The sequence below is a fragment of the Sus scrofa genome, chromosome 2 (assembly GCF_054392235.1).
Source record: "Sus scrofa isolate SSC_HxYL_T2T_F1_AM1 chromosome 2, Sscrofa_HxYL_maternal_Yorkshire_Landrace_v2.0, whole genome shotgun sequence".
Classification (NCBI taxonomy): domain Eukaryota; kingdom Metazoa; phylum Chordata; class Mammalia; order Artiodactyla; family Suidae; genus Sus; species Sus scrofa.
The window spans coordinates 150773599-150792494 of NC_139384.1; the positions used below are offsets into that span (position 1 = coordinate 150773599).

Below are 18896 nucleotides of genomic sequence, written 5' to 3' on the forward strand. Positions count from 1 at the left end.
CATGATAGTAACCCAAGTTCTCATCAATATATAATTGGTTTAAGAAGATGTGGTACATATACACAATGGAATATTACTCAGCCATAAAAAGAAAAGCCAATATTGCCATTTGCAGCAACATGGATGGACCTAGAGAATATTATGCTTAGTGAAGTAAATCAGATAAAAAAGAAAAATACTATATATCACTTATATGTCTATTCTAAAAAATAATACAAAATGAAAGTATACATAAAACAGAAACGACTCACATAGAAAACAAACTTATGGTTACCAAGAGGACAGGGATGAGAGGGAAGGACAATTCAGAGTATGGGATTAAGAGGTACAAAGTAGTATACCTAAAAAGAGAAAAGCAAAAAGAATTTACTGTCTAACACAGGGAATTATACCCACTATTTTATAATAACCTATAATGGGAGTTCCCGTCATGGCACAGTGGTTGATGAGTCCGACTGGAAGCCATAAGGTTGCAGGTTCAGTCCCTGGCCTTGCTCAGTAGGTTAAGGATCTGGCATTGCCGTGAGCTGTGGTGTGGGCTGCAGGCACGGCTCGGATCCTGAGTTGCTGTGGCTCTGGTATAGGCTGGAGGCTACGGCTCCATTTGGACCCCTAGCCCAGGAACTTCCACGTGCCACAGGAAGCCGCCCTAGAAAGGGCAAAGAGACAAAAAATAATAATAATAAAATAAAAAAATAAAATAAATAAAAAATATAATAACCTATAATGGAATATAATCTGCAAAAAAACCTGAATCACTATGCTGAATACCTGAAAAATAATACAATACTGTAAATCAACTACACTTCCATTTGAAAAAACAAAAGGAGTTCCTGTCATGGCACAGCAGAAGTGAATCTCACTAGGAACCATGAGGTTGCGGTTTTGATCCCTGGCCTCGCTCAGTAGGTTAAAGATCCGGCATTGCCGAGAGAGCTATGGTATAGGTCACAGTCACGGCTCAGATCTGGCGTTGCTGTGGCTTTGTATATGGCTATGGTGTAGGCCGGCAGCTATAGCTCCAATTAGACCCCTAGCCCAGGAACCTCCATATGCCGCAGGTGCAGCTCTCAAAGGACAAAAGATTAAAGTAAATAAATAAATAAATAAAAATAAAAGCAGGAGGTTTTTTAAAGCAATTGAGGAGACGGGATTAAGATGGTGGAATAGAAGGACTGGAGCTCAACTTCTCTCATAAAAACATCAAAATTACAACCAAATGCTGAGCAAGACCAAAAGCTTTCAAAAAGTTATCGTAGGAGTTCCCGTCATGGCTCAGTGGTTAACGAATCCGACTAGGAAGCATGAGGTTGCGGGTTCGGTCCCTGCCCTTGCTCAGTGGGTTAAGGATCTGGTGTTGCTGTGAGCTGTGGTATAGGTTGCAGATGCGTCTCGGACCCCATGTTGCTATGGCTCTGGCATAGGCCGGCGGCTACAGCTCCGATTAGACCCCTAGCCTGGGAACCTCCATATGCTGCGGGAGCAGCCCTAGAAAAGGCAAAAAGACAAAAAAAAAAAAAAAAAAAAAAAGTTATCCTACTTCAGAAGACAAAGAGGAGGCCACATCAAGAGGTAGGAGGGGCGACTACGAGATATAAGCAACCCCCTACCTCCTGGGTGGGAACTCCCACAGACTGGAAAGTAACTATCACAGAGACTCACCTACAAGAGTGAGAACTCTGAGCCCCACATCAAATCCCCACGCCTGGGGATCTGGCACTGGGAGAAGGAGCCCCCAGAGCATCTGGCATTGACGGCTAGTGGGGCTTGTGCGCAGGAGCTCCACGGGACTGGGGTAAATGGAGACCCCATTCTTGAAAGATGCACACAGACTTTCACATGCACTGGGTCCCAGGGCAAAGCAAAGGCTCCAGAGGAATCTGGGTCGGACCTGACTGCAGTTCTTGAAGGATCTCCAGGGAAAACAGGAGGTGAATGTGGCTTGTTGTGGGGAAGGGCATTGGAAGCAAAACTTGGGAATAATAATCAGCGTGCCTCTCTCTGGAGGTGGCCAGTTGGGAAAATCTGGCCCCACCCATCAGCAGTGAGAAGCCCCAGGCCAAAAAACAATCCAGGTGGATTGCAACCCCACCCATCAGTAAACAGGCTGCCTAAAGACCCCTGGGCACACAGCCCCTCTAATCTCACAAGAGACAAAGCCCCACCTACCATAGGGATAGGAATCAGCCCCACCTACCAGTGGCCAGGCACCAGTCCCTCCCATCAGGAAGCCTACAGCAAGCCCTCATACCAAATTCAGCTACAAGGGGTCAGACACCAGAAGAAGTAAGAGAGGGTACAACTCTATTGTCTGCAAAAAGGTCACCACACCAAAAAACCTATAAAAATTAAAAGACAGAGAACTGTAACTCAGATAAGGGAGAAAGAAAAAAAACCCAGAAAACAGCTAAGTGATCAGGAGATTCTCAGCCTCCAGGAAAAAGACTTTAGACTGTTGATGCTGAAGATGATGCAAGACATTGGAAATAAAAAAAATAAAAGGGAAGAAGTACTCATACAAACTACAACATAGATGAACCCTGAAAACATTATGCTAAGTCAAAGAAGGCAGTCATTAATAGTCACACATTGTATGATTCCATTGATATGAAATGTTCATTCTGGTTGCCTAGGGTTGGAGGGAATGGAGAGAATGGGGGAATGACTGCTAAAGGTTGTGAAATACTATTTAGGGTGATGAAAAAGTTCCAAAATTGTGGTGTGGTTATGGAGCTTTTTAATATACTAAAAAACATCATAGGCTTTAAGTGGGTGAATTGTATAGCATATGCATTGTATCTCAGTAAAGATATATATTTTAAAAAAGATGGAGTTCCTGTCGTGGCTCAGCAGTAATGAATCTGCCTAGTATTCATGAGGACTCGAGTTCAATCCCTGGACTTGCTCAGTGGGTTAAGGATCCGGCATTGCCATGAGCTGTGGTGTAGGTCACAGACTCAGCTCAAATCTGGCGTTGCTGTGGAGTAGGCCAGCAGCTATTGCTCCAATTTGATCCCCAGCCTGGGAACTTCTACATGCCGTGGGTGCAGCCCTAAAAAGAAAACATCAAAATTTAAAAAAAAAAGATTTTTTTTTTTATCTTTTCTATAGATTAAGAAATTAAAACATAGGGAGATCATATGACTCTACCCATACAGATAAAAGCGGCAGAGTCAAGCTATGAACCCAGGCAGTCTGGCTCTAGATCCACACTTTTTAGACCAATACACTTCATTCATTCCCATGCTCTTGACTTTCTCTCTAATCCCAAATAAGGTCAAAGTCATCCTTCAGTCAGGATTGGAAATGGCGGTCAGCTACACACAATGGCTAAGGCTAATCAACCACAATTTCAATCAGAATATGTTCAAATATACTTGGTGAAATAAAAAAATATATAAAATGATTTACTACAAAGCTACAGTAATTGAAACCATGGTACTGTAAAGACCAACAGAATAGAGAGTCCAGAAATAAACCCCCACATATACAGTCAAATGATTTTTGACAACGGTGCCAAGACCTTTCAATGAGGAAAACGAAGTCTTTTCAACAAAAGGTGCTGGCAAAACTGGATATTCACATGCAAAAGAAGGAAATTGGACCCTTACTCAACACGATACACAAAAATTAATTTAGAATGGAGCAAGACCCAAATTTAAGAGCTAAAACTACAAAACTCTTTAAAGAGTTCATATATGGAGTGATGAAACTAACATTAACATCTGTGTCCTAAATCTCGCCTTTCTGATCTTTCAATGATGTTATTCCTGTATATATCTACCTCATTATTAGTCTCTTCAGGGCTATCCCTCCTTCTTTACAAGCTTTCACTCCATTTTCATGTATTTCTGCAGTATCCATTAAGATTTCTCCTTTTGTGGAGTTCCTGTCACGGCAAAGGGGAAACAAATCCGACTAGGAACCATGAGGTTGCAGGTTTGATCCCTGGCCTTGCTCAGTGGGTTAAGGACCCCGTGTTGCCATGAGCTGTGGTGTAGGATCTGGCGTTGCTGTGGCTGTGGCGTAGGCCGGCGGCTACAGCTCCAATTAGACTCCTAGCCTGGGAACCTCCATATGTCACAGGTGTGGCCCTAAAAAAAGACAAAAAAAAAAAAAAAGAAAAAAAAGTATGTAGATTATTATAAACTGCTTTTTATAATAGCAGTTTTATAACTTTTTTATTATTATGCTTTTCATTATATAATAGAGAAAAACTGAGCTTTAGAGTGGTTAAGTGTCTTGCTCATGGACATAACACAATATAAGAGAATGAGGATTAGAATACAAGGGTTCTAACTCAGTTATATCATATTTATCTTGTAAAATGAATGACCTTAAAAAACATACCAGGAGTTCCCGTCGTGGCGCAGTGGTTAACGAATCCGACTAGGAACCATGAGGTTGCGGGTTCGGTCCCTGCCCTTGCTCGGTGGGGTAACGATCCGGCGTTGCCGTGAGCTGTGGTGTAGGTTGCAGACGCGGCTCGGATCCCGAGTTGCTGTGGCTCTGGCGTAGGCTGGTGGCTACAGCTCCGATTCAACCCCTAGCCTGGGAACCTCCATATGCCGCGGGAGCGGCCCAAGAAAGAAATAGCAACAACAACAACAAAAAAGACAAAAGACAAAAAAAAAAAAAAACAAACAAACAAAAAAAAAACATACCCCTGGAGTTCCCCTCTGTGGCTCGGTGGTAACGAACCTGACTAGTATCCATGAGGACATGGATTCAATCTCTGGCCTTGCTCAGTGGGTTAAGGATATGGTGTTGCTTTGGCTGTGGTGTAGGCCGGCAGCTACAGCTCAGATTTGACCCCTAGCCTGGGAACTTCCACATGCCACAGGTGCGGCCCTAAAAACCAAAAAGAAAGGAAAAAACCCTACGCATATTTGTTTCAAAGAAATGAAGTTGATTCAGAAAATCTGAAGGCCTCAGATACTATCCTGACATATCAGTTCATTGCCAATAAGCCAGAGGCTTCAGATACTCCTCTCAGTAATATGGGGAGGTTATATTGTAAAATGACTGAAAAATCGTAAGCATATTCCATTTGTTACTATTATTCTGGAGGCATCATTTACACCAGATCACAATGATGGTGATCTATCCAAACTACTAATAAACCTTCTCACCTAGCAGTGATAAGAGTCCCCTGGTGACCTGACAGCCTATCAGTCACATGGTCCTTAGAGTATTGAGACCATGTCTTCTTGACTTCTGCAGACCCAGCACACAGGACAAGATCACTTATTCAAAAATAAGGGCTATTGAAAAATGCAAAGACAACATCAGACAGTGCTTTACCTTGGCCTCTTCCTGATCTTCCAGAGAAAACTCCATCAATTCATCCGAAATCTCCTCTGCTTGGTCTTCTCCTCGCTCTGGATTTTTATCTAATTTTGAAACTGCAGTAATGGGACTGCCCAGATGTTTCATTTCACCTTCCACCAAGTTTCCATTGTCCTAAGAAGTATATTAATAGTATTAAAAACTATCCAGGATCTTTACCTTACACTATACACAAATATTAACTCAAAATGAATTCAAAGACCTAAATGTAAGAACTAAAACTATAAAACTCTTAGAATAGGAGGAAAGCTTCATGACACTCGATTTGGCAATGACTTCTTGGATGTGACAAAAAAGCACAAGCAGCAAAAGAAAAAATGAATACACTGGACTTCATAAAAACTAAAAACCTTTGTACATCAAAGAATACTATCAAGAAAGTGAAAAGACAACCTACGGAATAGGAGAATCATATATCATACATGATCATATATCTGATAAAAGATTAATATTCAGAATATATGGAGTCCCAGTAGTGGCTCAGTGGGTTAAGAATCTAACTAGTATCCATTAGAATCCCTGGTCTTAATCAATGGGTTAAGGATCTAGCATTGCTGCAAGCTGTGGTGTAGGCTGCAGATGCAGCTCAGATCGCCACGTTGCTGTTGCTGTGGTTGTGGTGTAGGTCGGCAGCTGCAGCTCTGATTCAACCCCTAGCTTGGGAACTTCCATATGCCACAGGTGTGGCCCTAAAAAGAAAAAAAAGAAAAGAATACATGAACTCCCTACAACTCAACAATAGCAATAGTAATAACAACAACCAAAACAAACAAGATTTGAACAGACACTTCTCCAATGAAGATATACAAATGACCAATTAGCACAAGAAAAGATGCACAACATAACTAGTCATTAGGGAAATGCAAATCAAAAATATAATGAGAGGTTCCCTGGTGGTGCAGCAGGTTAAGGATCTGGCATTGTCACTGCTGTGACTCAGGTTCGATTCCTGACCTAGAAACTTCTGTATGCTGCAGGTGTGGCAAATAAATAAACAAACAACCTACCATGAGATGCTACTTTGTACCCCATTAGGATAGCTATTATTAAAAAAACCCAAAAAACCCCAAACAACAACAACAACAACAAAAAAACTGGAGTTCCCCTCATGGCTCAGCAGTAACAAACACCACCACTATCCACAAGAATATGGGTTCAATCCCTGGCCTCAGTCAGTGGGTTAAGGATCCAACATTGCTGTGAGCTGTGGTGTACGTTGCAGACCTGACTCATATCTTGCATTGCTGTCACTGTGGCATAGTGGCAGCTGCAGCTCTGATTTGACCCCTACCCTGGAAACTTCCACATGCTGCAGATTCGGCCCTAAAGAGCCATAAACAAAACAAAAACAAACAAAAAACCCAAAAAATAACAAGTGTTGGCAAGGATATGAAGAAATTGGAACCCTTGTGCTCTGCTGTGGGAAATATCAAATGGTGCAGCTGTGATGGGTAACAGTATGATGCTTAACCAAATAATTAACACAGAATTACCATATATGATCCAGCGATTCCATTTTTTGATATATACCCCAAAGAACTGAAAGCAGGGATTTGAACAGTTATTTTTATTTCATTGTTTATAGTAGCATTATTCACAATACCCAAAACGTAGAAACAACCAAAACATCCACCAAGAGATTAATGGATAAACAAATTGTGGTATATACATAAAATGTAATTATTATCCAGCCATAAAAGGAATGAATTTCGGGATTTCCCATCGTGGCGCAGCAGAAATGAATCCAACTAGGAACCATGAGGTTTTGGGTTTGATCCCTGGCCTCGCTCAGTGGGTTAAGGATTCGGTGTTGCCATGAGCTGCAGTGTAGGTAGCAGATGTGGTTCAGATCCTGGGTTGCTGTGGCTGCGGCCAGCTGTAGCTCCGATTTCAATGCCTAATCTGGGAACTTCCATGTGCCATGGGTGTGGCCCTTAAAAAAAAAAAAAAAAAAAAAGTGAAATTCTGATGCATGATACAATATGGATTAACTTTTGAAGAAATTATGCTGAGATAAGCAAGAAATAAAAGGACAAATATTGTATGATTCTACTTACATGAAGTATGTAGAATTGTTAAATTCAGAGACAGAAAGTAGACTGGCGGCTAACAGAGAAACAAAAGTGGAGTTATTGTTTAAAAGGTAGAGAGCTTCTGTTTTGAATGATGAAAAAAATTCTAAAATGGATAGTGGCGATAGTTGCACAACACTGTGAATGTACTTGATGCCACTGGATGGTACACTTAAAAATGGTTAAGATGGTGTGGTGGTGTCCTGCTGTGGTGCAGGGGTTAAGTAGCTGTCATTGTCTCTGGGCAGTTTGGGTTTGATTCCCAGCCCAGACCATGGGTTAAAGATCTGGTGTTGCTGCAGCTGTGGCAGAGGTCACAGCTTTAGCTCAGATTCAACCCTGGCCCAAGAACTTCCATATTACACATCTGCAGCCAAAAAAATAAATAATGGTTAAGATGGTAAATTTATGTTTATTTCACCACATTTTTTAAAAAAATCACACACATACATATACAAAAGACTATCTAGTAATTTACCATGCTCCAAGTCTTCCCTTACTCCAAAAGATCAAAAATCTGAAACACGATCAACGTTATCTGCTTAGTACAGGATATGTTAAAATGTAAAATGGCTTTCCCAGAGAGCTGATTCCAAATCTCTGAAGTATCTTGAGCCCACAGTCTACTAAAAAAAAAGTGATACTGTACACCTGAAACTAGCCCAACCTTGTAAATCAACTATACTTCAATTAAGAAAAACAAACAACGAGTTCCTGTCATGGCTCAGTGGTTAACGAATTGGACTAGGAACCATGAGGTCGCAGGTTTGATCCTTGGCCTTGCTCAGTGGGTTAAGGATCCAGCATTGCTGTGAGCTGTGGTGTACGTCACAGATGGGGCTCGGATCCCACATTGCTGTGGCTGTGGCGTAGGCCAGCGGCTACAGCTCCGATTCAACCCCTAGCCTGGGAATCTCCATATGCCGCGGGAGCAGCAGCACAAAAAATGGCAAAAAGACAAAAAAAAAAAAGAAAGAAAGAAAAACAAACAAAAAGTAAGTGAGTTCCTGGGTAACTTAATACTCCAGTAGAGGAGTTCCCATCATGGCACAGCAGAAACGAATCCAACTAGGAACCATGAGGTTTCGGGTTTGATCCCTGGCCTCGCTCAGTGGGTTAAGGATTTGGTGTTGCTGTGGCTCTGGTATAGGCCAGCAGCTACAGCTCTGATTCGACCCCTAGACTGTGAACCTCCATATGCCGCAAGTGCGGCCCTAAAAAGACAAAAGACAAAAAAAAAAGACTCCAGTAGGTACAACCACTGTGGAAAACAGTATGGAGGTACCTCAGAAAACCAAATATAGAACTACCATGTGATCCAGCAATCCCACTTCTGGGCATATATCCAGACAAAGTTTTCATTGAAAAAGATACAGGCACCCCCTATGTTCATTGCAGCACTATTCACAATAGCCAAGACATAGAAACAACCTGAATGTCCAACGACAGATGAATGAATTAAGACATGGCACACAAACATAATGGAATACTACTCAACCATAAAAAAGGAACAAAATCATGTCATTTGTGGCAACATGGATGGAACTAGAGACTCATACTAAGCGAGGTAAGTCGGAAAGAGAAAGACAAACACCATATGGTATCACTTTTATCTGGAATCTACTATAAGGCACAAATGAACCTATCTACAGAAAAGAAACTCAAGAACATGGAGAACAGACTTGTGGTTGCCAAAAGGGAGGGGGGGGGAATGGGAGGAACTGGGTGTTTGGGTTTAGTAGATGCAATCTATTGCATTGGGAGTGAATAAGCAATGAGATCCTGCTGTATAGCACAGAGAACTATATCTGATCACCTGTGATGGAACATAATTGACAGTAATGTGAAAAAGGATTATATGGATGTATGCCTAGGTCACTTGCCGTGCAGCAGAAACTGACAGAACACTGTAAATCAACTACAAGAAAAAAAAAAAAAAGAAACCTCCAGAGGCTAGGAGTTCCTCTTGTGGCTCAGCAGGTTAAAAATCCATCTAGCATCCATGAAGATGTGGGTTCCATCCCTGGCCTCGCTCAGTGAGCTAAGGATCCAGTGTTGAAGCAAGCTACAGCATAGGTTGCAGATGCAGATCAGATCTGGCACCGCTGTGGCTGTGGTGTAGGCCTGCAGCTCCAACTGACTCCGAGCCTGGGAACTTTCACGTCACGGGGTATGGCCATTAAAAACAAACAAACAAAAAAACCCACCTGTGCTACCTCAGAGACTAGAGCCACTACAGTGACAATGACCTATCCTTAACCAGCTGCACCACAAGAGAACTCTAAATATACTACGCTAATTAGAATTTTCACAATGGGCGCATAATACTTTTAAAATTGGAGGAGGAGGAATACTTGTTGTGGTTCAGCAGTAAAGAACCTGACTAGTAGTCATGAGGATGCGGGTTCAATCCTTGATGCAATCAGTGGGTTAAAGATCTGGTGTTGCCGTGACCTGTGGTGTAGGTCACAGATGAAGCCTGGATCCTGTGTTGCTACATCTGCAGTATAGGCTGGCAGCTGTAGCTCTGATTCCACCCCTAGCCTGGAAGCTCCCATATGTCCAACATGTACCCCCCCCCAAAAAAAAAGGAAAAAGGAAAAAAAATTGGGGAGGAAAGAAACACAAAGAATAAAGCAGAATTTTTTTTAAAGACTTAAGAATTTTTTTCTTCTCCTTAAACTTAAATAAAAAGAACAGAGGACATGTCTCCTCCCTTTCTCTGCTCAAAGGTTACTTCGCCAACCCCTTCTCTCACTCAAGCTGGCTTAGAAAAATTCAAAGGGGCACAAATCCAATCTGCCATCCTCTACCCCACAACACTTTAGTTAACTCTTGAAGATAATGCCCAGAGACTCACCAATAGAGAAAGAGGAGACATGTAAGGTCCCCCTGGTCTCTTCTGAAACAGCAGGTTCCTGTGTGCCCACCATTCCAAGGGCTTTGAAGTGTTGTTTTCCTGCATAAGAAGAACTATAATGGCTGTAGGAGAAGTGTCAGCAGAATAACCCTCACAAAACACTGTACATGTAATCTAGGTTGACCATATATCCTGGAAATACAAATTATAGATTGATGTACAGTAGTGGATCTGCTTTGGATACTAATTTTATGATCACAAGCCAAAAGAAGGGAGGAAAATGCTGCAGCCCAGTGGGTTAAGAATCCAAACACTGGAGTTTCCGTCATGGCACAGCGGAAATGAATCCGACTAGGAACCATGAGGTTTCGGGTTCAATCCCTGGCCTCACTCAGTGGGTTAAAGATCTGGCATTGCCATGAGCTGTAGTGTAGGTTGCAGACGCCGCTCAGATCCTGTGTTGCTGTGGCTGTGGTGTAGGCCTGAGGCTACAGCTCCAATTAGACCCCTAGCCTGGGAACCTCCATATGCCGCAGGTGGGGCCCTAAAAAGACAAAAAAAAAAAAAATCCAAATGCAGCAGTTTGGGTAGTTATGGAGGCAAGAGTTTGATCTCCTGCCTGGTGCAGTGGGGTAAAGGATCCGGCATTGCCATAGCTACAGAGTAGGTCACAACTGGATTCAATCCCCTGGCCTAGGAACTTCCATATGCCTAGAGGGATGGCCTTAAAAACAATTAAAATTTAAAAAAAAAACCTTTTAATTTTTAAAGGAAAGCAGGAAAAACAGAGGGAATGATCAGATTTTTAAAAAGTGATTATAAAGGTAAATTAGAAGGACTGCATTAATTCAAGAAAAAGCTGATTAGGACAACCAAAAACATGGGCATAACTTAGTCAACATAAGAAAAGAACAGCAGCCATCTTTAACAGACACTGTCCTGGTGGAAAAAAATGGGAAGCAGGGAAAAGAAAAATATGTTTAGAAAGGGGGATTAGTTGAACGGATTAGTTAGAGAATTATCTTAATGATTAGGTGGCTTTGAAGAAGCCAGTTTCAACTTGGAACTGAAGGATGGTCTGAGGCTCAGACAAAAAAGGACAATACCTTCCTCAGAATAGGGGCTAAAAAGCTAAGCTAAGGGGGAAATAAGAAGAAATTAAGAAATATATGTAAGTATGTGTGTATGAAACCATGCAAAGAGCATGTGAACAAATTATGTGAGTTAACACTATCTGTTCAAAAAAAAAAAAGGCCTAAATCCTTATACTATAATCAACTGAACATGTGTAATAATGATGACCTAGAAGACCTGGAGTTAGGTTTCCGACCTAGGATCAAACCTTAAAGAGAGGAAACAAATGAACCATAAAGAATTGCTTTTCTTATAGTGATGCAACTTGCTTGTTGAGCAGACTGAGGCACAGACAATTCAAGGTCTCATAACAGCACTGATGAGTTAGTTGCTCTACTCTAAGGAAGAAAACTGCTAATGCACCCAGGTTTCCATTAAACACTCACATTTTCTTTATTTTCGGATGAGCTACATATTGCATCTTTCTTCCTGCGGCCATGGTCCAAGGCATTTGGAGTGCTACAAAGCAGCTGTGCCTACAAAAGATTGTTTTCTGAGAAAATGCAGCATCCTCGAGCCACAGGTAAGCTAGAAACCCTCTGCATACCACCTGACAAGCAACCCAAACCCAAGAAACATGAGTTACTCACTGGGCTGCATTTTAAAAGGTGTTGGTGATAACTCCTGTAGATCAAAAAAACTGAGAGTTAAACCCAAATATGGTTTGATTTTTTTTTTCCCCATCTTTTGGCTGTTCCGCAGCACAGAGTTCCTGGGGCAGGGATCGAATCTGAGCAGAAGCTGTGACCTACACCATAGCTGTGGCAACAACTGGTAATCAAACATGCATCTCTGCCACTGCTGAGACACTGTTGATCCTGCTGCACCACAGTGAGAAGTAATTTGGTTTTTCTTCAGGGAGTTTCCATCATGGCTCAGTGGAAACGAATCTGACTGGCATCCATGAAGACGAAAGATTGATCCCTGGCCTCGTTCAGTGGGTTAAGGATCAAGCACTGCTGTGAGTTGTGATGTAGGTCACAGACAAGGCTCGGATCTGACGTTGCAGTGGCTGTGGCACAGGCCGGCAGCTGCAGCTCTAATTCAACCCTTAGCCTGGGAACCACGGATACAGCCCTAAAAAGACAATACACACACACACACACACACACACACACACACACACACACATTTATAAAATTTGGTTATTCCTCAGTGGCTTGAAACATCCCACTTTTCTTCTATTCTAGGAGCCCTCTATCTAGTTAATATGACTCTTCTAATAACAATACGCAAGGTGTTCTCTGTGGTAAATATCAAGACATTCAGTGACATCCTGCAGATAAGGACTTGATTTCACTTGCATAATCAAATATATAGACATGCATCAAAGATGATGAGTTTGTCCTACATCTTATATAGATAATTTACAATTTACTAATTTTTCAGCATTGACTATTGAGAGCTAATATTTATTTTTGATTAATTTTTTCTTTTTTCTTTGGCTTTTCAGGGCTGCAGGTGCAGCATATGTAAGTCCCCAGGCTAGGGGCTGAATCAGAGCTACAGCTGCTGGCCTACACCACAGCCATAGCAACATGGGATCCGAGCCATCTTTGTGACCTATACCACAGCTCACAGCAACACCGGATCCTCTGACCCACTGAGCAAGGCCAGGGAGTGAACCTGCATCCTCAGGGATACCAGTCAACTGTTTCCACTGTGCCACAACGGGAACTCCCTATTTTTTTTTTTTTCTTTTTCTTTTTTTTGCTTTTTAGGGCTGTACTCGCACCATATAGAGGTTCCCAGGCTAGGGGTCGAATTGGAGCTACAGGTGCCTGCCTACACCACAACCACGGCAATGCAGGATCCAACCCACGTCTGCTACCCACATCACAGCAACTCCAGTGAGTGAGGCCCGGGATCGAAGCCACAATGTTATGGATGCTAGTCAGATTGTTTCCACTGAGCCACAACAGGAACTCCTTCATCTAGTCTTCATGGATCAGGACATAGAAGCAATTCAAAGAATATGAAAGGAAGATAAAGTGAAATTTTCACATGTATTAATTAAAAATACTCGTGGAAAGCCTTCTCTAATATATAAAAGTGGCACCTAATTCATGTAAACATCAAAGAATAAAGTTCTAAAAAGATTAAAATAGGAGTTCCCGTTGTGGCTCAGTGGTTAACTAATCCAACCAGGAACCATGAGGTTGCAGGTTCAATCCCTGGCCTTGCTCAGTGGGTTAAGGATCTGGCATTGCCGTGAGCTGTGGTGTAGGTTGCAGACGCGGCTTGGATCCCATGTTGCTGTGGCTCTGGCATAGGCCAGCAGCTACAGCTCCAATTAGACCCCTAGCCTGGAAACCTCCATATGCCGCGAGAGCGGCCCTAGAAATGGCAAAAAGACAAAAAATAAAATAAAATAAGCAAAATAAAATAAAAAGATTAAAACAGTCAAACGGAAAATTTATGATGTTTAAGAAGTTGAGTTACGTAGTTTCTGCTGTGACCAATTGCAGCAGCTTGGGTAACTGTGTAGGTGCAAATTCAATCCCGGCCTAGCACAGTGGGTTAAATGACCTAACATTGGTGCAGCTGTGGCATAAGTCACAGCTATGGCTCAGAATGAATCCTTGGCCCAAGAACTTCCATATGCCATTGGTGTGGGCTTAAAAAAAATAACTAAAATTATTTTTCATTCCCTGGGTATTCTCTAACTGAACATTTTAAGGTTCTCCAACAAAGACTATTCAATAGTAATAATTATAAAATGCTTGGTATGCATTAGGTGCACATTTGCATTTAATCCTCACAGCTGCCATTTATGAAAAGTGCTATTGTTATTTCCATTAATTTTTTTTTCTTTTCTTCAGAGCCACACTTGCAGCATATGGAAGTTCCCCAGCTGGGGTCAAATTAGAGCTGCAGCTGCCAGCCTATACCACAGCCACAGCAACACAGGATCCAAGCCACATCTGTGACCTACACCACAGCTCGAGGCAACACCAGACCTTTAACCCACTAAGTGAGGCCAGGGATCAAATCCTCATCCTCATGGATTACTAGTCAAGTTTGTTACCACTGAGCCACAACTGGGAACTCCTATTTCCATTATTATTATTATTATTTCTTTATTACAAATAAACTGAGGTCCCTGGAAGTTAAGAAACTTGTCAGAGTCAGTTTGTGAAGCAGTAAGCCACTGGAATCCAGACACTCTGATGCCAGAGCTTACACTCTGCACTTCCAACCTCAAAGACGTAGTACTATTCACATGCAGATTTAACAACCTAGACCCAAGTGCAGCATAGCATTTTCCTCTATTTTAAAAACAATACTGGGAGTTCCCGTCGTGGTTAACGAATCCGACTAGGAACCATGAGGTTGCTGGTTCAGTCCCTGCCCTTGCTCAGTGGGTTAACGATCCGGCGTTGCCGTGAGCTGTGGTGTAGGTTGCAGACGCGGCTCGGATCCCACGTTGCTGTGGCTCTGGCGTAGGCCGGTGGCTACAGCTCTGATTCAACCCCTAGCCTGGGAACCTCCATATGCCGAGGAAGTGGCCCAAGAAATAGCAACAACAACAACAACAACAACAACAAAAGACAAAAAAGACAAAAAAAATAAAAAAAATAAAAACAATACTGGTGGAGTTCCCGTTGTGGCGCAGTGGAAATGAATCCGACTAGGAACCATGAGGTTGCAGATTCAATCCCTGGCCTTGCTCAGTGGGTTAAGGATCTGGCATTGCCATGAGCTGTGGTGTAGGTCACAGACTCGGCTTGGATCTGTCATTGCTGTGGCTGTGGCATGGGCTGGCAGCTACAGCTCCGATTCGACCCCTAGCCTGGGAACCTCCACATGCCGTGGGTGCGGCTCTAAAAAGACAAAAGGCAAAAACAAACAAACAAACAAATAAATAAATAAATAAAAATGAAAGCAATACTGGAGTTCCCACTGTGGCTCAGCAGAAATGAAATCTGACTAGTATCCATGAGGACGCAGGTTCGATCCCTGGCTTCGTTCAGTGGGTTAAGGATGTGGTGTTGCCGTGAGCTGTGTCGTAGATAGACAGCAGATGAAGCTCAGATCTGGCGTTGCTGTGGCTGTGGCTTAGGCCAGCAGCTATAGCTCCCATTGGACCCCTAGCCTGGGAACCTCCATATGCGTTAGCTGAATCCCCCCCCAAAAAAAAGACAAAAAAAAAAAAAAAACAAAAAACCAAAAAACAATGCTGACTGCATGTGATGGGTAAAATAAATAGCCTTCATTTTCACAATACAGTTCAAATCTGGGAAACTTAAACTTTTCAAGGGAAGAATCTAGGACTCAAAGTTCACTCACGCCCAAAGTGAAACATTCTCTACAGAGTCTGCATAGGATAAAATCCCCATGCTAGTTCATTCAGCAAAAGAACTTACATTCCAGCTAACTGTATTTCTTCAGATCCTGTGGAATCCAAGTGACCTGCAATCAGATGTAAAGAGTTATTCTTGTCCACACATTCTGTCTTGCCTTCTAATTTTCCTCATTACCAGTTAGCCATATTAATTTCAAAAGCTGACCTTTTGAACACAAACGTTCTTGACAGGTACTAAACACATGGTACAAGATGCCACGGTACAAGCTACGAGTTCATGGAAACTTAAGAATTTACATGTGTCACGCAAAGAAAAAATCCTGGGGAGCAGTGCACTATGTCAACATACAGGAAAGCTTATCACTCAGGAAATGTGAAATTACAACAAATACCAAAATGGTTGACTACTAAAACATATTCCTTTGCGGCACACATCCTAAAAAAAACACTTAAGAATTAGCTGACAAAAGCATTTTTTTTTCCTCCTGAGATTAGACTAGGGCATAAAACTTTACATTTTAATGACCACTTTCATTTCCACAACCAATCAATCAAAATATTACTTCTTGTTTAATTCTCTCAATGCAAAGTGACTTCTATTAGGGTCAATTCTCTTCCCATTGACTAAACTATTCTCCCTAAACACCTTCTAGGTAGCCAAAGAATTCCATCCTCAAGGATCTCTTATCTACTCTTAGCACCTTCTGTCTCTATTCTACTACCCACTCCTCTCCCCTAACAATAATTCCTTCCCTTAAGGCCTTTACCTCCCCCTTTTCCCTACCAGTTTCATCGAGGTCTGCAGAAGTGGTAAACTGAGTGGCAGACATCTCCCCGCTGCTAAGATTCGAAAGATCAAGGCAACGTTTTGGGGTTCCTCTGTTGAGACATAATAGTACATCAAGATTCCCATTAGGGTGTAAAATGCTTAAAAGGCAAAGATGACTTATTCTCTTCATTTGAAACATGCTTCAATTACTATCACATAATCTGAATAGTGTCCAAATAAATCTAATTGCTTTTTGGAAATATTTCAGATTAGGCTGAGAAAAATCTCTTTTTTACTCCAATAATCTGCATCTCATTTTCTCCTCACCAACATATTGAGACAAGGTAATTTTATTTTATTTCATTTATTTTGGCTTTTTTGGGCCACACCTGCAGCATATGGATGTTTCCAGGCTAGACATCGAATTGGAGCTGCAGCTGCTGGCCTACACCACAGCCAGAGCAACTGGGGATCTGAGCCCTGCCTGCAACCTGCCACCACAACTCAGGGCAACGCCAGATCCTTAACCCCGTGAGCAAGGTTAGGGATTGAACCCACATCCTTGCGGATACCAGTCAGGTTGGTAACCTGCTGAGCCACAACGGGAACTCCTGAAATAAACAAAATAATTTTAAGGAAGTGGCTGAGGTGGGGCTTGACCCCACATCTTTTGCCCTATGCATGATGATTTCTCCCTGGAATCTCCAGTGTTTCTCTGGTCTATGATTCTCCAACTTTGTTGGTTAGCTAAGGCATCAGGGCATGGCATGAACAGAATTTAAAGTACAATAACAACATTAGTACTAGTACTAATACACTGACAATTCACATAACACAAAAGAATTTTCAAAGATTTTGGAGCTCCCTGGTGGCTTACTAGGTTAAAGACCCAGCCTTGTCACTGCTGTGCCAGTGTTGGATTCCTGCCCTGGGAACTTCCGCACACCTTGGGGAGCACCAAGCGGGGGGAAAAAAAAAAAAAAAAAAAAAAAGATTTTCCCAGACACCACATCATTTGATTCTCACAAGATCCTAGTAAGACAAAAAGAGCTGACTACTATGCCTACATCACAGAAAAGAAGCCTGAAACTCAAAAGGGTCACATGGTTAGTCAAGGGCAGAGCTAAGACGCAAACCCTGATCTTTAAGCCAGGATAATTTTGTAAAGCCCCAAAACTGTTCAGAAGATCTAAGCAGATAAGGTTTGAAAAGAGGAGTTCCCCCTGGCCCAGCAGAAACGAATCCGAGTAGGAACCATGGGGTTGCGGATGAATCCCTGCCCTTGCTCAGTGGGTTAACGATCCGGCATTGCCGAGAGCTGTGGTGTAGGTCGCAGACGCGGCTCGGATCTGGCGTTGTTGTGGCTCTGGTGTAGGCTGGCAGCTACAGCTCCGATTCTACTCCTAGCCTGGGACCCTCCATATGCCACAGGTGCGGCCCTAAAAGGACAAAAAGAGACCAAAAAAAGTGTAAAAAGAAAAAATGGATTTACCCGGATAAAATGCTGAGGTTTGCAGAATCGCCAAAAAGTTTCTTCTTCAGTGGAGTTCCAGGGCGATCAGAACTCATGGAAAAGGAAGTCTCTCTCTCCAGGAGCAGGTTTAGTATCTTCCTATGATTGGACCTAAAACTGGGTCCTGAGCCAGGTCTTCCCCCCTCAGCCATGTTCTCCGAGGTCTCCCTAAAAGAAAAGAAAGCCTAGCAAGAGAGGGAGCGGTCACGGACACGGGTGCACCCCAGTGGTCTAGCTTTCCCGCCCTGCTCCACCCTTCCCAGCAGCGACCGAGGGGACAGCGCTGGAGGCGGCGCACTGCTCAGCGGGGAACCCAGGTTGGCTCTGAGCTTAAACAGCACTTGTCCCCAGCGGCTCGGTCTTTTCACCGGAACCTGAACTTACCGAAAGGCAGCCTCAGGGCCTTAAAGAAGTTAAAGAGAAAAGGACTTGGCCTTGTTAAGAGACACACAGCTTAGGATTCCTGACTGGAACTCCGGTCTCCTAACTCGCGATACTGCCTGTCCGGTCTCCCTAAAGTCCGTTCGCGGGCGGGCGATTCCCTGGAGGCGCCGGCTCCGGGCTTACCTCAGGGAGGAGTCTGCGACGTGCCTTCGGGAGGAAGAGAAGTAGGTAGGGGTCAGACACAAACGAAGACTCCAGCAGAATTAAAGGAACTCTGGGGAAAGGACGAGATTTAACCAGATGACGGTTCTCCCCCTCGATCAGAGAGGCCGCGGTCGGGCTTCGCCGCCCCTCAGAGCAGACGGTGGAAATTACAGCCTCAGAGTAAAATCAACAGCCACAACCCTTAGCCATTCAAACCTTCCGCCCTCCCTCGAAGCTGCGTCAGCCAATCTCGACGCGCGCAGACTGCCCTCGGCCATTCGTTCGCCTCGACTATCACCCGGGCG

General features: G+C 43.0%; 1 protein-coding gene across 3 annotated transcripts in view; it reads right to left on the bottom strand.

Annotated features, from left to right (window-relative positions):
• Positions 1 to 18886, bottom strand: part of CDC25C (cell division cycle 25C) — a 38473-nt gene extending 19587 nt beyond the window's left edge. For 2 of the 3 annotated variants that reach the window (NM_001444709.1, NM_001123095.2), the window contains 9 exon segments: positions 5305 to 5463; positions 10282 to 10380; positions 11802 to 11891; positions 12006 to 12039; positions 15783 to 15828; positions 16506 to 16600; positions 17983 to 18171; positions 18388 to 18594; positions 18808 to 18886. In NM_001444709.1, the coding sequence (NP_001431638.1) occupies positions 5305 to 5463; positions 10282 to 10380; positions 11802 to 11891; positions 12006 to 12039; positions 15783 to 15828; positions 16506 to 16600; positions 17983 to 18155 (696 nt within the window). In that variant the 5' untranslated portion in view covers positions 18156 to 18171; positions 18388 to 18594; positions 18808 to 18886. 3 annotated transcript variants of the gene reach the window in all.
• Positions 18887 to 18896: the final 10 nt, after the last annotated feature.